Source organism: Bombina bombina, chromosome 9 (genome assembly GCF_027579735.1).
Source record: "Bombina bombina isolate aBomBom1 chromosome 9, aBomBom1.pri, whole genome shotgun sequence".
In the NCBI taxonomy this organism is placed as follows: domain Eukaryota; kingdom Metazoa; phylum Chordata; class Amphibia; order Anura; family Bombinatoridae; genus Bombina; species Bombina bombina.
Window position 1 is genome coordinate 77,356,128 of NC_069507.1, and position 21,100 is coordinate 77,377,227.

At 34.9% G+C, this 21,100-nt stretch overlaps 1 protein-coding gene across 1 annotated transcript in view; it reads right to left on the bottom strand.

The window, feature by feature from the left end:
- PCDH15 (protocadherin related 15) overlaps positions 1-21,100 on the bottom strand; it is a 1,588,775-nt gene that overhangs the window by 119,478 nt on the left and 1,448,197 nt on the right. The window contains exon 27 of the mRNA XM_053692906.1: positions 6,342-6,518. Within this exon, the coding sequence (XP_053548881.1) occupies positions 6,342-6,518 (177 nt within the window). The remainder of the gene's footprint in view (positions 1-6,341; positions 6,519-21,100) is intronic.

The window sequence follows — 21,100 nt, forward strand, 5'->3', positions numbered from 1 at the left end:
GCTGGAAAATGCAGGGACGTCCCTGGAAAAGACGACGTCTGGATGGCAGCATAAGTTGCTTCAAAATGTATACATATCTTTCTGCATTAATGGTGTCCTCACAGATGTACAAGTTAACTATGCCATGGGCACTGACACACCCCTATACCATGACAGACCCTGACTTTTGGCCCTGATGCTGATAACAGCTTGGATGGTCCTTTTCCTCTTTCTATATGAAATGTTGACTCGTTGGACCACAAAACACGATTCCACTGTGCTACTGTCCATCTCAGATGAGACCGAGCCCAGAGAAGTCTGCGGTGCTTTTGGGCAGTGTTAATGAATGGCTTCTGCTTTGCACACTAAAGCCTTAACTTGCATCTGTGGATTCAGCGGCAAATGGTGTTGACTGACAAAGGTTCACCAAAGTATTCCCAAGCCCATGTCAGGATATCCATTAGACTCATGACAGTTTTTGAGACAGTGACGTCTGAAAGATCGGAGATCATGCGCATTTAGAAGTGGTTTTTGGGCCTTGCCCTTTACACACCTAGATGTTGTGAATCTTTTATTTATATTGTGAACTGTAGAAGGTGAAATTCCCTCAAATCCTACCGATTTGTCTTTGGGGAATGTTGTTCCCAAAGTGTTGGATTGTGTGGCGAGCCTCGACCCATCCTTGCTCTTGAAGGACTAGGCCTTTTTTGGAAAGTCATTATATACTATGATTACACGATTGCCTCACCTGTTTTACATCAACTTATTATTTCAACTTGTCACATCCCTATTAGTCCTAAATTGCCCCTGGCCCAACTTTTTTGGAACGTGTTGCAGTCATCAGATTTGAAATAAGTGTATATTTTCAAAAATACATTAAATTCACAAGGTAAAATATCAAATAATGTGTTAATAATGCGTTTTCAATATAGTACAGGGTGAATTGAATTTTCAAATTACTCTTTTTGCATTTTCCATACGGTCCCAACTTTTTCGGAAATTGGGGTTGTGTATTTTTATATATATATATATATATATATATATATATATATATATATATATATATATATACAGCATATATATATATATATATATATGTGCATATAAAATATCTATATACATTTATATATCTAGAACTAAGGATATATATTATTAGTATATGATATTACTATTGTAAAGTATAACCTGCAACATCATATCACCAATTATATATTGCCAGTAACAAAGTTCTTTTAAATTATTATGCTTTTTATTATTATTAATAATTATAATAATAATAATACTAATAACAATAATAAATTAAATAAATAAATTTAAAAATAAATTGATATCAGTGCTTTCCAACCTAAGATCAGTATTTTTGCTGGGGCTGCATGCCACCCATACTGCCTCCTGTCTCTCTTGCCATTTGTATTACAGAGTGTTCAGTTCTCTGACTCATTCATGCAGTCAGCAGCTTAAATTGGAAAGGAGCATTTGCTTATTTCTGAAGTTGGTTTTTGACGTATGTGAGGGGATTCCAAAGCACAGAACTCTGGGACTTATTAGCACACTGATATGGAATGCCATATATCATTACTAAAAGTATTGCTTATTTGAAGTTGGTTTCTGTAGAGCTGTGTTCCGTGGCAGGGCTAGAAGGGTGCTGAGTTTACTAGGCACCCCAGCGATTACTGCAGTGCACCTGTCACATTTCAAGGCAGTCCCTTTTTTAGATCTGTGTTGCTCTGCCCAAGGCTAGACAATAATTACAGGACATTAAATGGACAAAACAGTGAAAAAAATCCTCTAATGTCTTAGAGCATTTTATTATTGTACTATTGCCACTGCCTGTAAATAAGTAAAACACATAGTTAAAGTCAGCTCCAGAGCACCAGTGCACTACTGAGACCTTGCTGAACACTTCTGGTGAGCCAATGACTAGAGACATATATGTTAAAAGAAACAAAGGATACTGATGAATTTCAGCAGTATTTTTTAATTTTCTTTAAATTTCGTTGGTGCTTTCATTTGGGTATCCGTTTAGTTAAAATGTACAAATGTTCATATCTAATAATTTGTCCTTTTCAATAGACAAATAAGTAAATGCGCTAATGTCTTTGCGCATATTATTATAGCACTATTGTGTGCAAAGAATCCCTTTGAAAATGGGTTAAACACACTTAAAGGGGCATTAAACACTAAATAAATGCTAGACAGAACCATGTATTCAAAGTAAAGCTTAGCCTTATGGGTAGATTTATCACAGGTTGAGCGGACATGATTTGCTGTAGTGTATCATGTTCGCTCGACCTCGCTAAATGCTGACAGCATATGGCATTTAACATTACACAAGCATTTCTTGTGAACTGCTTGTGCAATGCCGCTCCCTGATCACTTGTGGCCAATCGGCCGCTAGCAGGGGATGTCAATCATCCCGATCATATATAAAAGGTGTCATAACCGCTGCTTCTTAACTTCTGTTTCTGGCGGACCAGAAACGATCGGGGAAGGAAGCCGCATGCGCTGCTTGTTAAATCGGCACCATTGAATTATATACAGATACATTTTTTAATTTAGAATAGCGGTTTCAAAATTAAGAAAATAAGGTTAAGCGTATATAAAGCATTGTGTGCCGCCATGTTGTAACTTAAAGGGGCGTGAAATTCAAAATCATTCAGATAGAGAATACAATTTTAAACAACTTTCTAATTGACTTCTATTATTTAATTTGCTTCCTTTTCTTGCTATCTTTTGCTGAACAGTTTATCAAGGAAATTTTAGGAGCAACAAAGAATCTAGGTTCTTGCTGCTGATTGGTGGCTGCATATATATTCCGATTGTCATTGGCTCACCCATGTATTCAGTCAGCAACCAGTAGTGCATTGCTGCTCATTCAATAAAGCATACCAAGAGAACAAAGACAAATTGATAAAAGGAGTAAATTAGTTAGTTACTTAAAGTTGCATGCTCTATCTGAATCTTAAAAGAAAAAAGAAAATGGGTTGCATATCCCTTTAAGTTTTTGTCTCTGCTGAGGCCAGATAGAGGTACCAATAAATAGATCACAAGATTCTTCAGCCAATGATTGTGTGAAATCTCCTTTTCTACTTTAAACAGGAGTTGGAATGGACACAATTTTAAGAATATATTACAGGAAAAGGGGACAAAATAAATAATGACATTTTATGACAAAGTTGTATGGTGGCATGGCTTGCTTTACCAGATTTTCATTTTTATTCAGTGTTGTACAATAACAGACAACTTGCTGATCCTGTGTTGGATAACAAGAGATCTCTCCCCCAGCTTACCATGACAAGCAACAGGTGCACAGCACCAAAAGCAAGTCGTCCCTTATGACTCTTCAGTTCATCTTCCCAAAACACCAACATTTAAGTTATTAATTGAGATAAAAAAATAAATAATTTTGAACCATTTTGTAATTTACACAATAACGAGCAGGAATAAAATATCTAACCATTAAAATATTGGGTAAATGATTAACTATCCACATTTCTGGTATCCTAGAGCAGTGATTTTTAACCTTTTTTTTGCCGTGGCACACTTTTTTACATAAAAAAAATCCTGTGGCACACCACCATCCCAAAATTTAAAAAAAATCACACATTGTAGCCTAATACAGCATATATATATACACATACACACAAACACACACACTGTATGTATTGTGCTGTTATGCCATGCCTCCTACAAACTACCCCTGCACTGGGAGTAAAAAACAAGCAAAGTTTAAAAAATATGTCACACTGGTTGAAAAACACTGTCCTAGAGAGTTATATTAAAGGGACACTGAACCCAATTTTTTTTCTTTCGTGAATCAGATAGAGCATGCAATTTTAAGCAACTTTCTAATGTACGTCTATTATCAATGTGTCTTCATTCTCTTGCTATCTTTATTTGAAAAAGAAGGCATCTAAGCTTTTTTTTGGTTCAGTCCTGTGGACAGCACTTTTTAATTGGTGGATGAATTTATCCACCAATCAGCAAGAACAACCCAGGTTGTTCCCCAAAAATGGGCCGGCATCTAAACATTCTTGCATTTCAAATAAAGATACAAAGAGAATGAAGAAAATTGGATAATAGGAGTAAATTAGAAAGTCGCTTAAAATTGTATGCTCTATCTGAATCACAAAAGAAAACAATTGGGTTCAGTGTCCCTTTAACACATGACCCTACCAATGTCCAAAATCACTTAGTGAAGTTAAAAAAAAAAAAGCACAAAAAAGGAACAAAACACTAAACATAAAATATAAAATCATCCTATATGGATTTTAAAGAATCATCTATTTTTACACTCAAGCTCCCTTATTTATTTGGATACCTGCAATTTTTTTTATTAACTATAAATCTGTAAGCCTTAACATTAAAGGGATACTAAGCGCAATTTGTTTTATTAACTATAGATCTCTGTAAGCCTTAACATTAAAGGGATACTAAGCGCAATTTGTTTTCTTTCAGGATTCAGATAGAGCATGTAATTTTAAGCAACTTTCTAATTTACTCCTATTATCAATTCTTCTTTGTTTTCTTGCTATCTTTATTGGAAAAGCAGGAATCTAAGCTAAGAAGCTGGCCCATTTTTGGCTCAGAACCCTGGATAGCACTTGCTGATGGGTGGCTACATTTAGCCACCAATCAGCAATCACAACCCAAGTGCTGAACCAAAAATGGGCCGGATCCTAAGTTTACATTCTTGCTTTTCAAATAAAGATAGCAATAGAGTAAAGAAAAAATGATATTAGGAGTAAATTAGAAAGTTGCTTAAAATTGCATACTCGTCTATCTAAATCCTATCTAGTATCCCTTTAACAATACATATAACCATTACTGTCATTTGATTATTACTGCTATGCCTTAACAGCTATAAAAACTGCTATGAGAACCTCTTATGTTAATGCAATGACTCCCAATGTCAAATGATAAGTCTTACAATCTATTCCTAGGGAGACGGGGTGGTAAGAGCTTGTCTAGGATTTCTGGACCCCTGAATATGAATCAGTACATCACATTACAGAGCGCTGTTGGACAAATACTTGGGGGCCAATTTATAAAGGGCCAAATGGCCACTGATGCCCCTGTTTCTGCGCGAGCCTTCAGGCTTGCTGGAACCAGCAGTTATGAAGCAGCGGTCTTAAGACCGCTGCTCCTTTACTGGTCTGTCCGCTCTGAGGCTGCGGACATCAATCCGCCCTATCTTATACAATAGGGCTGATTGACACCCCCTGCTAGCGGGCGATTGGCCGTGAATCTGCAGTGGGCGGTATTGCACAAGCAGTTCACAAGAACTGCTTGTGCAATGATAAATGCCGACAGTGTACGCTGTCGGCATTCATCAATGTCTTTCAGACATGACCCACTGAGCAGATCATGTCAGACAGACCGATGATAAATCGGCCCCTTGGAATCCACTCGCTAAAAAATGTAGTGAACCGCCTGTATGCAAGAGGATGACATGTTGTTTTATCCTTATCCCAGGGGGATACAATATTGAGGATGACAAAGTGTTACCCTTCTCTTTCTAGGGATTAGTGAAACTCAACAATTAAGAGTAAAATAATAAATGTTTACCATATTTACCCTTTTATTAGACAAATGTATAGTTTGTGTATATCGTGAATAATGTTTAAAGGGACATTGTTCACTAGATTTTTCATTGCATGAACGTTTTGTAGATGATCCATTTAAATAGACCATCTGGGTGTGTTTTTGTAAAAATGTATAGTTTTGCTTACTTTTAAATATCATTATGTTGATTGTGAGACTCCTTACCAAGCAAGCTCCAAAGTTTTAAATGTATACTGATGTATACAGACTTCTGATTGCATCTGTTTGTATAATGGGTCTTTTCATATGCAGGGGAGGGGGAGGGTCTTCTCTAAAACAGTGCTAAATTGGGAACTTCTAAGAATGTTTTTAAATGGTTTTATACTGGATTTTTACATCAGTATCTGTGCCTATTATTCTTTATAGTAGTGTCTATTACATGCAGTTAAATGAAAATTGGTGTATACTGTCCCTTTAACCAATTGTTCTCAATCCAATATGCTTATTCAAGCCACATGTAGTCAGTAATAATGCACCTCTCGGCTATTAATCATTTTCGATAACATACTAAATAGACACATGGATTATCGATTTGTAGCTGTAATTGCTGTGCTGTGAAACTAATTAACATATAGTGCAACCTATAGAAAATCCTGTATATCTCAAAATCCAGCTAGAATTTAAATAGTGCATAGTAAGTTTAATGTCCTTTAAAATGATCTAGAACTTGTGAATTATTACACTTTGTGTCATATCATAGATAACTAATGTTGTGATTGTCACTAATCAAGGAATACTGCAAATAATAAAATACTTACTTATACAGTTCATTTCGTGAAATAGCCCGGTTGGTTGAAGGATCAATAGCATAAACCATTAGATCACTTTGAGTATAATCTTCTTCCGAAAATCCATCTCCAAATCTTCGTGCACCAATTGATTCCACCACAACAGCAGCACCAGGTATTTGATCCTGGACATAACGTTCTAAAATACTGAAACAAATCATAGGTGTATATTTTAAAAAGTGACAATTAAATGTTACTAATTTCACAGTTCAATAAATTTGACCACACAAGAGTTATACATGGCAAAAGTAAATGTTTGGCAAACTTCACAGTGAGCAATGTTTGTAATGTAACAATATATTCACAATCACAATTAAAAAAAAATAATATATATATATATATATATATATATTATATTAACAAATTAATATTCTGATTTAAATTCACTTGATTTGCTTGGTAAATAACTGTGTAGTTGAGTTTACACTAATTAAAAATATGAAAAAATTGAAGTCATTTTAATAATAAGCAAATACTGCAAGTCATAAAGGAATTTAAATAAATGAACAAAATATATTTCTCGGAACATAAAACATAGGAATATACATGACACACTTATTTAAAGGGATATTAAAAACAAAATAAATGTTAAAAATGATATTGTATTGAAAGCGTTAGATTAGACAAAAAATAATACTCAGATGTGTTTTATTAATTTTATTAGTTGTTTAAATATTAAAAAGTATAAAGTGTAAAATTGTATTGTCCATAAGAGAATGGGCACCACTATGGTGGAACCTAGGTTTCCTTATTAGCTAAGGCCAACTTGGGTGTGCAACCACTGATTGTGTGGAATATAGAAGTAGTAATTCTGGATTTTGCACTTCCACTTCTAAAACCCCCACAATTTCCAGAGTTAAAGTGCAGGAAAAGAAGTCAATATAAATAATGAGAGTATATTTATTTTTTTTCTAATACATATAATTTAACATTTTAAATTACCATCTCAATGTTCCTTTAAATGGATTCCACACAAAGATAAAATATTTTTTGCCCAGATTTTTTGGACTAGATTTTTCCAATTATTCCAATTATTTTGTATCAAATTCATAAATATTTAATTTTGCTGTATACCATGTACAGTGGTACAAATGTAATATAGAGAACCCAGTTAAGGCATCCATCATTTATTTAATGTTAGAAAAATAATTATATCAGTGTTAATCTTAAAATCTAGATTATTAAAAAAAAATACAAAAAAATATCAGATTTCATCTGAACAAACTAACAAAATAAGAAAGATTATTTAAAAATACCATGCAGAATTAGTAAGTATGTTTCTTTTTCATAGTATAGAGGACGGTCACCGATATTTGTATGAATGGTATACATTGTTGAGCACTTGAGGTAGTAGTGTTTGCAACAATGTAGAACATTTTTAAAATATGGTTGCAAACACTGCTTCCATATAATGCTCAGGAGCATACCTTGGTAGGATCTTCAAAAATCATACCAAGGGGACAAAACACATTTAATAATAGAAGTAAATTGGAATGCGCTATCTGAATCATGAAAGTATATTTTCATTTTTTTTTTTTTAACTCTCCTCATTTCTTAGCATGCATGGGCTATGCATTGATCACATAATGCATTTCTTTGTTCTATGAATGGAAAGGAACGGCTCTTAGAAACATAGAAACATAGAATTTGACGGCAGAACCATAAGCCCAGCAAGTCTGCCTAAGTCTCTTCTGAAATAAATAATAATCAAATAATATATCTGCATGTTGATGTAAATTTGCAAAATCCAAGCTTATGTGATATTTTAGTTTAATATCATAATTTAAAAAGAGGGTAAAAACTTACAAATTCAAATATTTCAGTTTCATTCTTCTTTTTTATCAATATAAACTAACCATGGATGAAAGGGAAATATTGTTGAGATCAATGGGTATCTTATTTTACACAAACTGTCTTTAAATTACTCAAAGGTAACTCAGAATGTATTGAGACCACATGGCTGCATTTAATAACCATCAATGACAAAGTATAAAATAAATAAATTATATATATATATACACAATATAGGTTGATATAATAATAATAATAATAATTCTTAATATAATAATTATGATTATATTATCATAGTTTCTGCCTTCTTGCAAGGTGGTTACATCAAAATGTCTTCAAATATTTCACTTCTATTTTATTCTTAACTAGTCCTAAAGCCCGTTCACACGGGCCGTGTTGTGTTTTATTTAATATTCATTTTCTTTCTCTTTCTTTCTCTCTTTCTCTCTCTCTCTCTCTCTCTCTCTCTCTCTCTCTCCTTGCGCCTTCACTTGCCGGTCCTCGCGCTGCTGGTTACATCTGTGCTCTTTGCCCGGTCCTGCGCTGCTGGTTTCATCTGCAGGGGGTGGCGCGTGCGAAGTCGGGTGGGTGCGCGTGCGATCAGCTGCTGTCTAAGGCCAAGTGTTTGTCTGAACTGCGCATGACGGCTTCAGACAAACACTTGTCTTTTATAATATAGGATATGTAAATTTGTATGTATGATTGGCAAATAAACTCCCAAGAATGAACTTCATTTTATATCTCATTATTCCGATACTAATGAAAGGTGAAAACGATACCCACAAAAAACATAAGCATTGAAATATTTTACCCTGATGAAAAGTGAATGCCAGTCACAGCATGTGAATGCAACCACTCAACCACTTATGATGTGCTAAGCGGACATGATCTACACTCTTCAGGCTAGTGGTGCAGAGTACATCATTTATTGATTTAGCTCTGCTATGACACGGTATACCAAGAAAGTAATCATTGGCACTGTTACTCCACATAGGAGTATAATAGAATTCTAGAAATTCTGTGGAGCTTAAAATATTGTCAAGAGTATTAGCCTGTATAAAAAGCCTACCAGAAACCATTGTAGCAGTACAAGGTAAGAGCATGGATAATTCTACTGATACATTGATAGACGAGATGGATTGCTGTTGTCAAGACCCCAGGCTAGGATATAACAAGCATATAGAAATGTATGGGAGAAGGAAAAATGAGCTCAATTGAGTTTATTCTGAGAGTTTGCCATTAGTTAAGTCAGTGTAAAAACAAACATAAGTTAAAAATATGTCATGGGAATAGAATATGTCACTACAATATCCAAACTTTCACAAAAAAACACCGTTATTTTTGATTACTTTTAGATTGTCTTAATATTATAGGTGGGCAGATGCATTATGGGTAAATATTTATGTTCTGCAACATATTAGCAATATTTTAGTGATTACTAAAAATGAATTGGATATAAGAGTTATTATAAAATATCTTTATAACTCTGAATACATGTAAGGACTACTTTAAAGGTACATGAAACCCAAAATTTTTCTTTCATAAATCAGATAGGACATACCATTTTACACAGATTACTAATTTAGTTCTATTATAAAAAATGTTTAATTTTCGTGTTATTCTTTGTTGAAAGAACAACATTGCCCTAATGGGAGCAAGCTGAGCACACCAGGTGAGCCAATGGCATGTCAAGACAACCAATCAGCAGCTCCAAACAGCTTGTTGCTGCACCTGAGACTACCTAGGTATGCATTTCAACAAAGGATACCAAGCAAACAACTCAAATTAGATAATAGAATTGAATTAATAAGTTGAATGCTTTGTCTAAATAATGAAAGAAAAAATGTGTGTTACATGTCCCTTTAAGCATCATCCTTAAAGGAAATGTTTTTGACCTATCTAATGTAATAACTAAGGGTAGGAGTTAATTAAAACATCTTTTTACAGAAAATATTGTTGATTAATGGAAAATTCTTCCGATAAAGGTGGTAATGACAAATGCTTGGGGTGATGCATAAGTCTATCCAATTAATTAATTAATTAATTAACCTATACTTCACAAGGTAACATGGGCAGACTTCGTTAGTCTTCTGCTTCTTATCTGCATTCAAGATCTATATTTCTATATATGTTTTAGAAAGTAAAAAATTATAAAACATATTTGTGTAAAACAAGAGCTCTGTAATAGTATTAAACTCATAATATAATTAGATAAACACAGTCCAAGCCAGATGGCTCAGTATTTTACCAAATGTTAATGAAATTGCCATTGAGCCAGCCAATGCCTCATTTGTAGTTTTCATTATTATGCAGCCCTATTTTAAGTATTTGTTGTATATTAACATTTACAATAATTATAAGGGCACAGTGATGTTCATATTTAGCGTAGTTTCTAAGCATCAATTTATGTATGTTCTTCTTATTAGCTCTAGCATTAGAGAGGGCTGGAACACTTTAATAATCTTTAAATATATAGTCTAGTCAAAATTAAACTTTTGTGATTCAGATAGAGCGTGCAATTTTAAGCAACTTTCTAATTTACTCCTTTTATATTTTTTTTCTTTGTTCTCCTGGTATCTTTATTTGAAAAATTAAGAAATATAATTAAAGGGACAGTCAAGTCAAAATTAAACTTTTATGATTCAGATAGGGTATGCAATTTTAAACAACTTTCCAATTTACTATTATTATCAAAATTGCTTTGTTCTATTGGTATTCTTTGTTGAAAGCTAAACCTGGGTAGCCTCAAACTGATTTCTTAACCCTTGACGTTTAAAGGCTGCCTTTTATCTCAGTGTATTTTTCACAGTGGTAGTTCATTTTTGTCATATAGATAACATTGTGCTCACTCCCATTGAGTTACCTAGGAATCATCACTGATTGACTAAAATGCAAGCCTGTCAAAAGAACTGAGATAAGGGGACATTCTGCAGAAGCTTAGACACAAGGTAATCACAGAGGTAAAAAGTCTATTAGTATAACAGTGTCGGTTATGCAAAACTGGGGAATGGTTAATAAAAGTATTATCTATCTTTTTAAACAATAAAAATGATCAAATAGACTGTCCCTTTAATGCTGTTTAAACTAGCAGGAGATACATGTTTATGCACTACTGATTTCCATAAATCAATTGCTAACTGGCTGATAAGAAAAACTCCAGCATCTTTGTGTACACAGAGAAGCCTTTGAAGCGAGGAGGGAGTTTGTAAACTTGTATCCAGAATGCCCTTGACATCCAAAAGTGCTCAGATCATTTCACTGGTCAAAGGGCTCAGGTCTAGAGATTAACTGGAGTAACCAAGGCACAACATTTTATGTGCATTTGTGTCTTTTGGTAGCAAGTGAATGCCTAATATGGCGGCTGTCAGCTGCATTCGACAATTTTGGAGCCGGATTTATTCTTTAGAAAGTGCATCACACTTACAGTATATCTGGATTTGCACAGATTATAGTATGTTACACAAAAAGACATTCGGGTCTGAAAATAGCAGATTGCTGCTGGCAGCCGCCATATTTGGCCTTCATTTTCTACCAAAAGACACAAATGCACGCGTATTTTATAGCCAGTTACCTCTTGTGTATATTATACGCTGTTAGTATTTTTTGGAAATCATTTATTATCAGACATCAATAAATCAATAGAAGTCATCTGCATGATATTAATTTACTGTTGTTTAAACTTTTGATTCATCATCAAAGCTTAATATAATGTCATTAATTAATTATATTTTATCTGTAATACTAAGTGAGTCTGAAAATGAATCATACCTCTTTCACTATCTATAAGAAAACTCATGTTTTATCCTTGTATAACCTCAAAAAACATTACAAATTTGAAGAAGAAAAAAAAAAAAAAGAAAAAAAATAACTTATTGTAAAGGTATTGGGATAATTTAAAAGTATGAGAGAGGTTGTTTGATCTCAGTTTTGACACAACCAGAATTACCTATCACCTAAATTTATAAAACAATTAATTAAACCTCAAAAACTGTTACTTACTAATTATTTTAATAGTATTTTATTTTTTCATGGGAGGACATGATAACACAGCACCTTCGGCAACCAACGGCATAGCGCTTTCTTTAATGAGGCAACGTTTCCACCTCTAGACCAATCGCCGTGTATGTCAGCTGACATCCTAGCACGGCTAGAGGTCTAAATGTCACCTCATTGTAGAAGAGTGCTGTGCTGTGTTTGCGCTATGTTTTCTTAACAGCTAGGGTGAGTGTAACGCTATATTTTACAAAACGATGAGAGAAACTCTTATTTATTTTTAGTGATGGTTAATCCTAGCATTTGTAATATGCTTGGATTTTCCATCATTTTTTTTTTTGTTCATCGTCTAGAAGACAAAATATTTATTCCTTGGTTGTTTTTAAGCAAATAAAAATTGTTATTATATGGTAAAAAATATAAATATAACAAAACAACATAGGCAGGTATGAATAATCTAATCCTTTAATCATTTTTGTTACAAGTTTTATTCCTTAAAAAATGTAAAAATGTAATTTGTTGCCAGTGCCTTTAACAGTCAAAGGGGTTAACAAGCTTTAACAGACATCTATGGTATAACTACCAGTGTTCGCCAGCAAATAAAATGAACTCTGTACTAGTCGCTATAGCAACCTTGATGGCCTGTTGGTAAAAACAAATTTTGTTCAGATCAATTCAGAATAAAAAAAAATGTTTCTCTATGGATTCAGCTGGGTTTCAATGGATTCTCTTCATGTTACTTTATTGTGAGAAAGGAGGTATTTAACACCGGATCTGGTTTAGCCAGAGGAACGTTTGATGTAGAGACAAATAAACAGCATTACAGAATTTTCTGTTTTTTCTACTGTTTAAAATATGAATTGGCTAATCAAATGTTTACTGATTTCTTTCCCTGTTTTGTAATATTATCAATTATCTTCTGATTTATACTTTATATTGTACATCTGACTAGGATTCCAAGATTGAAAAACAATCACATCTGTAAACCCTTATATTTTGTTACGCACATTGGCTTTATTTGCTGTTTTTTTTTAGACAATTCTCAGTATCTGTATTTTTTTCCTGTGTCCCAGTAATACAGAAACTCAGATTATTTACCTAATAAAATATACATGCATCTGTTCAGAGAATTTTCCATTTACTGAACACCTATTAAATCTTGTTTTACCAGTTACCAAGATTTAAAATGTGTGAATGACAACAGGAAAAGTAGAGAGGATCAAGAATATAATCAAATGGGTTCTTAGCAATACACGTTTCAGAAATAAGTCATTCTCCATCAAATAAGAAGTTAAGGAAGTGTTTCCAAAGGGGTTTGAGAGTGAGTAAATGCAACCCTGGGAATATATACTGTATATCTGTGAGGTCAACCATATATATTTGATTCCTTTAACCCCTTACTTTTGCTTATTGTACTGCACAACGTATATATATATATATATATATATATATACACCTCTGAGATGCAGGAAGCTCCAGCAGGCGCGGCTGTTAAGTTACAACCAAGAGCTGGAGTTCCTGAGCTCCAGACATCTGCCTGCATATAGAACCGGAGCACAATTGGTGTTTTCCGGTTCCATATGAAGGCAGATGCTAGATTGTTACAGATGGCAAAACTGTATGTGTCACTGTCTGTAGCAATCACCTGCTGGTGCCGGTGGGAGGTGTGGGAGGGAAAACTGTGTGTTCCCTGTAAATATATATCTATATGCTTATATACATATATATTAATGCATATTAACACATAAATATATATGTATATAAGCATATACTTTACATATATATATTTACAGGGAACACACAGTTCCTATAGACTGCAATGTAAAGGCACTTTTCAGTGCAATTTTTTTCCTGTTTGCTGCCATTGCTGCGCAACTCACCCCCTTCGCTGCGCTAGTTCTCATGCCGTGTCTCACGCTATGAGAACCAGGCTCCCATTGGAGTATATGAAAGCGCACTCTTGTGAGTATAATGCTTTTTAGCAATGCGAAAGCAAAGTCACGTTCACATTGCGGTTAACTTGCAAACCCATCTCACATTAGCGTTCGTTGGTATTACTCAGTGGAGCGCAAATATCTCTTTCACGAAAGCAATATTTTGTGCTCCACTTGTAATCTAGCCCTTAATGTTTAATATTGATCCTTTTTTTGACTTACAATTAATGTATTTTATTTAAATTCTAAATAGAAAACGTAAAGTAAAAGGTGCTCTTTCAGAACAAAGTAAAAGCTTATGAACTGTCGCTGACTATCACAAGTAAAAGTAATTTGTTCTTTCCTTTCATTTTATTCTTACTAACAAACTACTTCATAAAACTCTATTTTAGCTTCTTTTAATCAAGACATCATCACATAAATCTTGCTATCATATCAACACACTATTGAGTTAGTGCTTCTCAAAGAAACACAAGCTTCATTTCCCAAGTGAAATCAGTAAAATGTATCATTTTGACTGGAAGATAATTCATATGAATTCATTGTTCACTTATTGCATTAACAACTTGAATGTGTGTGCATATTTTTTAAGACTTTTTTTAAGACTTAGTATGAGAAGCAATTAATAAAAAAATTATGAAAAAAAATAGATTTTTGTTCTTTTGATAAAAGTCAATGACTATATTATTAAGCTTGAATTGTAGACGACATCAGAGCAAGGCTCCCGTTGGAAGCGCGCTGGTGCGAGCACAATACTTCCAATCAATATGAATGTGAGCATTGCTAACAACTTGTTATAATAGCAAACATTAGCGTGCGCTGGTATTACACAGTGGAGTGCAAAAATCGCTCTTATGAAAGTGATACATAGCGCTCCACTTGTAATCTGGCCCTAGATGTTTTATTTGCTATAAACACCCAAAATAACAATAAATACCAGTAGCGTTTAAAAGAAATAATTATTAAATACCAGTAGCGTAATATGTCTGTGTTTAGACAGACCAACAGACAGTCACATTTCCTGTTATTTAACTCTTAAAATTCTGGGCTTTTCAAATTTATAGAATTAAAGGCACAGTTTTGTGTGATGTTTTTCTCTCCTTAATTGTGTTTCCAATTATAAATTTTACCTAATGTAGTGTATTAAATTGTTTACATATAGCTCCTTTACCTTTATTATGTCATTTGAAATAGTTGCTTTTGCATGTCGTTTCCCTTCCTATAAGGTCAATTTCAATACTTAAATACTGGTAATAGAAAAGATATGTAAATACAAAGGGGCATATTTATCAAGCTCTATATGTATAGATACTCACATAATTACACAGTGCAGCATGCTCATCAGTGTCTAGATAGTCACATAATTACACAGTGCAGCATACTCATCAGTGTATAGATACATCATTATACAGTGCAGCATACTCATCAGTGTATAGGTACTCACATCATTATACAGTGCAGCATTCTCATCAGTGTATAGATACTCACATCATTATACAGTGCAGCATACTCATCAGTGTATAGATACTCACATCATTATACAGTGCAGCATGCTCATCAGTGTATAGATACTCACATCATTATACAGTGCAGCATGCTCATCAGTGTATAGATACTCACATAATTACACAGTGCAGCATGCTCATCAGTGTCTAGATAGTCACATAATTACACAGTGCAGCATACTCATCAGTGTATAGATAGTCACATCATTATAAAGTGCTGTATACTCATCAGTGTATAAGTACTCACATCATTATACAGTGCAGCATTCTCATCAGTGTATAGATACTCACATCATTATACAGTGCAGCATACTCATCAGTGTATAGATACACACATCATTATACAGTGCAGCATGCTCATCAGTGTAAAGATACTCACATCATTATACAGTGCAGCATACTCATCAGTGTATAGATACTCACATCATTATACAGTGCAGCATACTCATCAGTGTATAGATACTCACATCATTATACAGTGCAGCATACTCATCAGTGTATAGGTACTCACATAATTACACAGTGCAGCATAATCATCAGTGTCTAGATACTCACATCATTATACAGTGCAGTATACTCATCAGTGTATAAGTACTCACATCATTATACAGTGCAGCATACTCATCAGTGTATAGATACTCACATCATTATACAGTGCAGCATACTCATCAGTGTATAGATACTCACATCATTATACAGTGCAGCATACTCATCAGTGTATAGGTACTCACATAATAACACAGTGCAGCATACTCATCAGTGTCTAGATACTCACATCATTATACAGTGCACTATACTCATCAGTGTATAAGTACTCACATCATTATACAGTGCAGCATTCTCATCAGTGTATAGATACTCACATCATTATACAGTGCAGCATTCTCATCAGTGTATAGATACACACATCATTATACAGTGCAGCATTCTCATCAGTGTATAGATACTCACATCATTATACAGTGCAGCATACTCATCAGTGTATAGATACACACATCATTATACAGTGCAGCATACTCATCAGTGTATAGATACTCACATCATTATACAGTGCAGCATACTCATCAGTGTATAGATACTCACATCATTATACAGTGCAGCATACTCATCAGTGTATAGGTACTCACATAATTACACAGTGCAGCATACTCATCAGTGTCTAGATACTCACATCATTATACAGTGCAGTATACTCATCAGTGTATAAGTACTCACATCATTATACAGTGCAGCATACTCATCAGTGTATAGATACTCACATCATTATACAGTGCAGCATACTCATCAGTGTATAGATACTCACATCATTATACAGTGCAGTATACTCATCAGTGTATAGATACTCACATAATTACACAGTGCAGCATACTCATCAGTGTCTAGATACTCACATCATTATACAGTGCAGTATACTCATCAGTGTATAAATACTCACATCATTATACAGTGCAGCATTCTCATCAGTGTATAGATACTCACATCATTATACAGTGCAGCATACTCATCAGTGTATAGATACTCACATCATTATACAGTGCAGCATTCTCATCAGTGTATAGATACTCACATCATTATACAGTGCAGCATACTCATCAGTGTATAGATACACACATCATTATACAGCGCAGCATACTCATCAGTGTATAGATACACACATCATTATACAGTGCAGCATACTCATCAGTGTATAGATACTCACATCATTATACAGCGCAGCATGCTCATAAGTGTATAGATACTCACATAATTACACAGTGCAGCATACTCATCAGTGTCTAGATACTCACATCATTATACAGTGCAGCATGCTCATCAGTGTCTAGATACTCACATTATTATACAGTGCAGCATGCTCATCAGTGTATAGATACTCACATCATTATACAGTGCAGTATACTCATCAGTATATAGATACTCACATCATTATACAGTGCAGCATGCTCATCAGTGTCTAGATACTCACATTATTATACAGTACAGCATGCTCATCAGTGTATAGATACTCACATCATTATACAGTGCAGCATACTCATCAGTGTATAGATACTCACATCATTATACAGTGCAGTATACTCATCAGTATATAGATACTCACATCATTATACAGTGCAGCATGCTCATCAGTATATAGATACTCACATCATTATACAGTGCAGCATACTAATCAGTGTATAGATACTCACATCATTATACAGTGCAGCATACTCATCAGTGTATAGATACTCACATCATTATACAGTGCAGCATACTCATCAGGGTATAGATACTCACATCATTATACAGTGCAGCATACTCATCAGTATATAGATACTCACATCATTATACAGTGCAGCATGCTCATCAGTGTATAGATACTCACATCATTATACAGTGCAGTATACTCATCAGTGTATAGATACTCACATCATTATACAGTGCAGTATACTCATCAGTATATAGATACTCACATCATTATACAGCGCAGCATACTCATCAGTGTATAGGTAATCACATCATTATACAGTGCAGCATACTCATCAGTGTATAGATACTCACATCATTATACAGTGCAGTATACTCATCAGTATATAGATACTCACATCATTATACTGTGCAGCATACTCATCAGTGTATAGATGCTCACATCATTATACAGTGCAGCATACTCATCAGTGTATAGATACTCACATCATTATACAGTGCAGCATACTCATCAGTATATAGATACTCACATCATTATACAGTGCAGCATGCTCATCAGTGTATAGATACTCACATCATTATATAGTGCAGCATACTCATCAGTGTATAGATACTCACATCATTATACAGTGCAGTATACTCATCAGTATATAGATACTCACATCATTATACAGCGCAGCATACTCATCAGTGTATAGGTAATCACATCATTATACAGTGCAGCATACTCATCAGTGTATAGATACTCACATCATTTTACAGTGCAGTATACTCATCAGTATATAGATACTCACATCATTATACTGTGCAGCATACTCATCAGTGTATAGATACTCACATCATTATACAGTGCAGCATGCTCATCAGTGTCTAGATACTCACATCATTATACTGTGCAGCATACTCATCAGTGTATAGATACTCACATCATTATACAGTGCAGCATACTCATCAGTGTATAGATACTTATCATTATACAGTGCAGCATTCTCATCAGTGTATAGATACTCACATCATTATACAGTGCAGCATGCTCATCAGTGTATAGATACTCACATCATTATACTGTGCAGCATACTCATCAGTGTATAGATACTCACATCATTATACAGCGCAGCATACTCATCAGTGTATAGATACATCATTATTCAGTGCAGCATACTCATCAGTGTATAGATACTCACATCATTATACAGTGCAGCATTCTCATCAGTGTATAGATACTAACATCATTATACAGCGCAGCATACTCATCAGTGTATAGATACTCACATCATTATACAGCGCAGCATGCTAATCAGTGTATAGATACTCACATCATTATACAACGCAGCATGCTCATCAGTGTATAGATACTCACATCATTATACAGTGCAGCATACTCATCAGTATATAGATACTCACATCATTATACAGTGCAGCATGCTCATCAGTGTATAGATACTCACATCATTATACAGTGCAGCATACTCATCAGTATATAGATACTCACCTCATTATACAGCGCAGCATACTCATCAGTGTATAGATACATCATTATACAGTGCAGCATACTCATCAGTGTATAGATACATCATTATACAGTGCAGCATACTCATCAGTGTATAGGTACTCACATCATTATACAGTGCAGCATTCTCATCAGTGTATAGATACTCACATCATTATACAGTGCAGCATGCTCATCAGTGTATAGATACTCACATCATTATACAGTGCAGCATACTCATCAGTGTATAGATACTCACATCATTATACAGTGCAGCATACTCATCAGTGTATAGATACACACATCATTATACAGTGCAGCATGCTCATCAGTGTAAAGATACTCACATCATTATACAGTGCAGCATACTCATCAGTGTATAGATACTCACATCATTATACAGTGCAGCATACTCATCAGTGTATAGATACTCACATCATTATACAGTGCAGCATACTCATCAGTGTATAGGTACTCACATAATTACACAGTGCAGCATACTCATCAGTGTCTAGATACTCACATCATTATACAGTGCAGTATACTCATCAGTGTATAAGTACTCACATCATTATACAGTGCAGCATACTCATCAGTGTATAGATACTCACATCATTATACAGTGCAGCATACTCATCAGTGTATAGATACTCACATCATTATACAGTGCAGCATGCTCATCAGTGTATAGATACTCACATCATTATACAGTGCAGCATACTCATCAGTATTTAGATACTCACATCATTATACAGAACACATGCAGGACACAGCAAAGATGGTACAACTCTATTTTATTGTAGAGCATGGAAACACACATCTGGTAGCATTGATTTCACTAAGTAACTGTGACACAGACAAACAGACCTAAGCCCCGCCCCCACTCTGGTGACATCACTTCCCACTCATCACATCTTCCCCCATTTTAAAGGACGAAGCATACATTTTTTTTTCATTTGAATATAACAAATAACAAGGTATACAACAACAGTTTTGTATAGTATATAACAAATAACAAATTACAGAAAATATAAACAACATGAATTACATCCTGACTTGAACATCGGGGTAGACTATCTTAGTCCTCAGTGACCATGGGATTATTCTGCCCATACTTCCGGTCACTGTTCAAACTAAAGTTAATCCCGGTATCAGGCCGGAAGTTTCACCACTCTTCCGCTTGAAGTAACTCTACATGAACTGTCCTCTGATACAGAAGAAGGTAATTAAGAGTCTGCTGGAGGCAAAGACATATCCCGCTGTGATCTTGCTGAGGGGAAGCCACCCCTTTTAAAACAGGGGATCCCACCGGCGGTGGTACTGAGGCATCCAGTTCCAAACTCTCAGGTACAGGCTGAAGATGTTTTCGATTACGGCGTGTAACTGTCCCTCCATCAGTAAGGACTACATAAGACCTTGGTTCTGGAGAGCGTCCTATTACCGTAGCATGCGTCTTCCATTTCTTCTCATCATTCAGTTTAATTCTGACACTTTTCCCAGCATTCAGCTCCTGCAAGGGCCTCACAGAATGTCTCCTGTCATAGAAGAATCGATAGCCCCTTTTTGCCTCTTCATCCCTCCTAAGGACTTCGTCCCGAGGAATAGAGCTAGTTGGCTGGAAGACACCCACAGAGGGTAAGGTGGTGCGAATCTGGCGTCCTAGCATCAGCTGTGCTGGGCTAAACCCCGTGGCTTGAATGGGAGTTGCCCTATAGGACAAGAGGGCCAGGTATGGCTCAGATTGCTTCAAAATGAATTTTGTTGTTTAAACTGCCCTTTCAGCCATTCCATTAGCCTGCGGGTAATGTGGACTTGACGTGGAATGTATAAAATCAT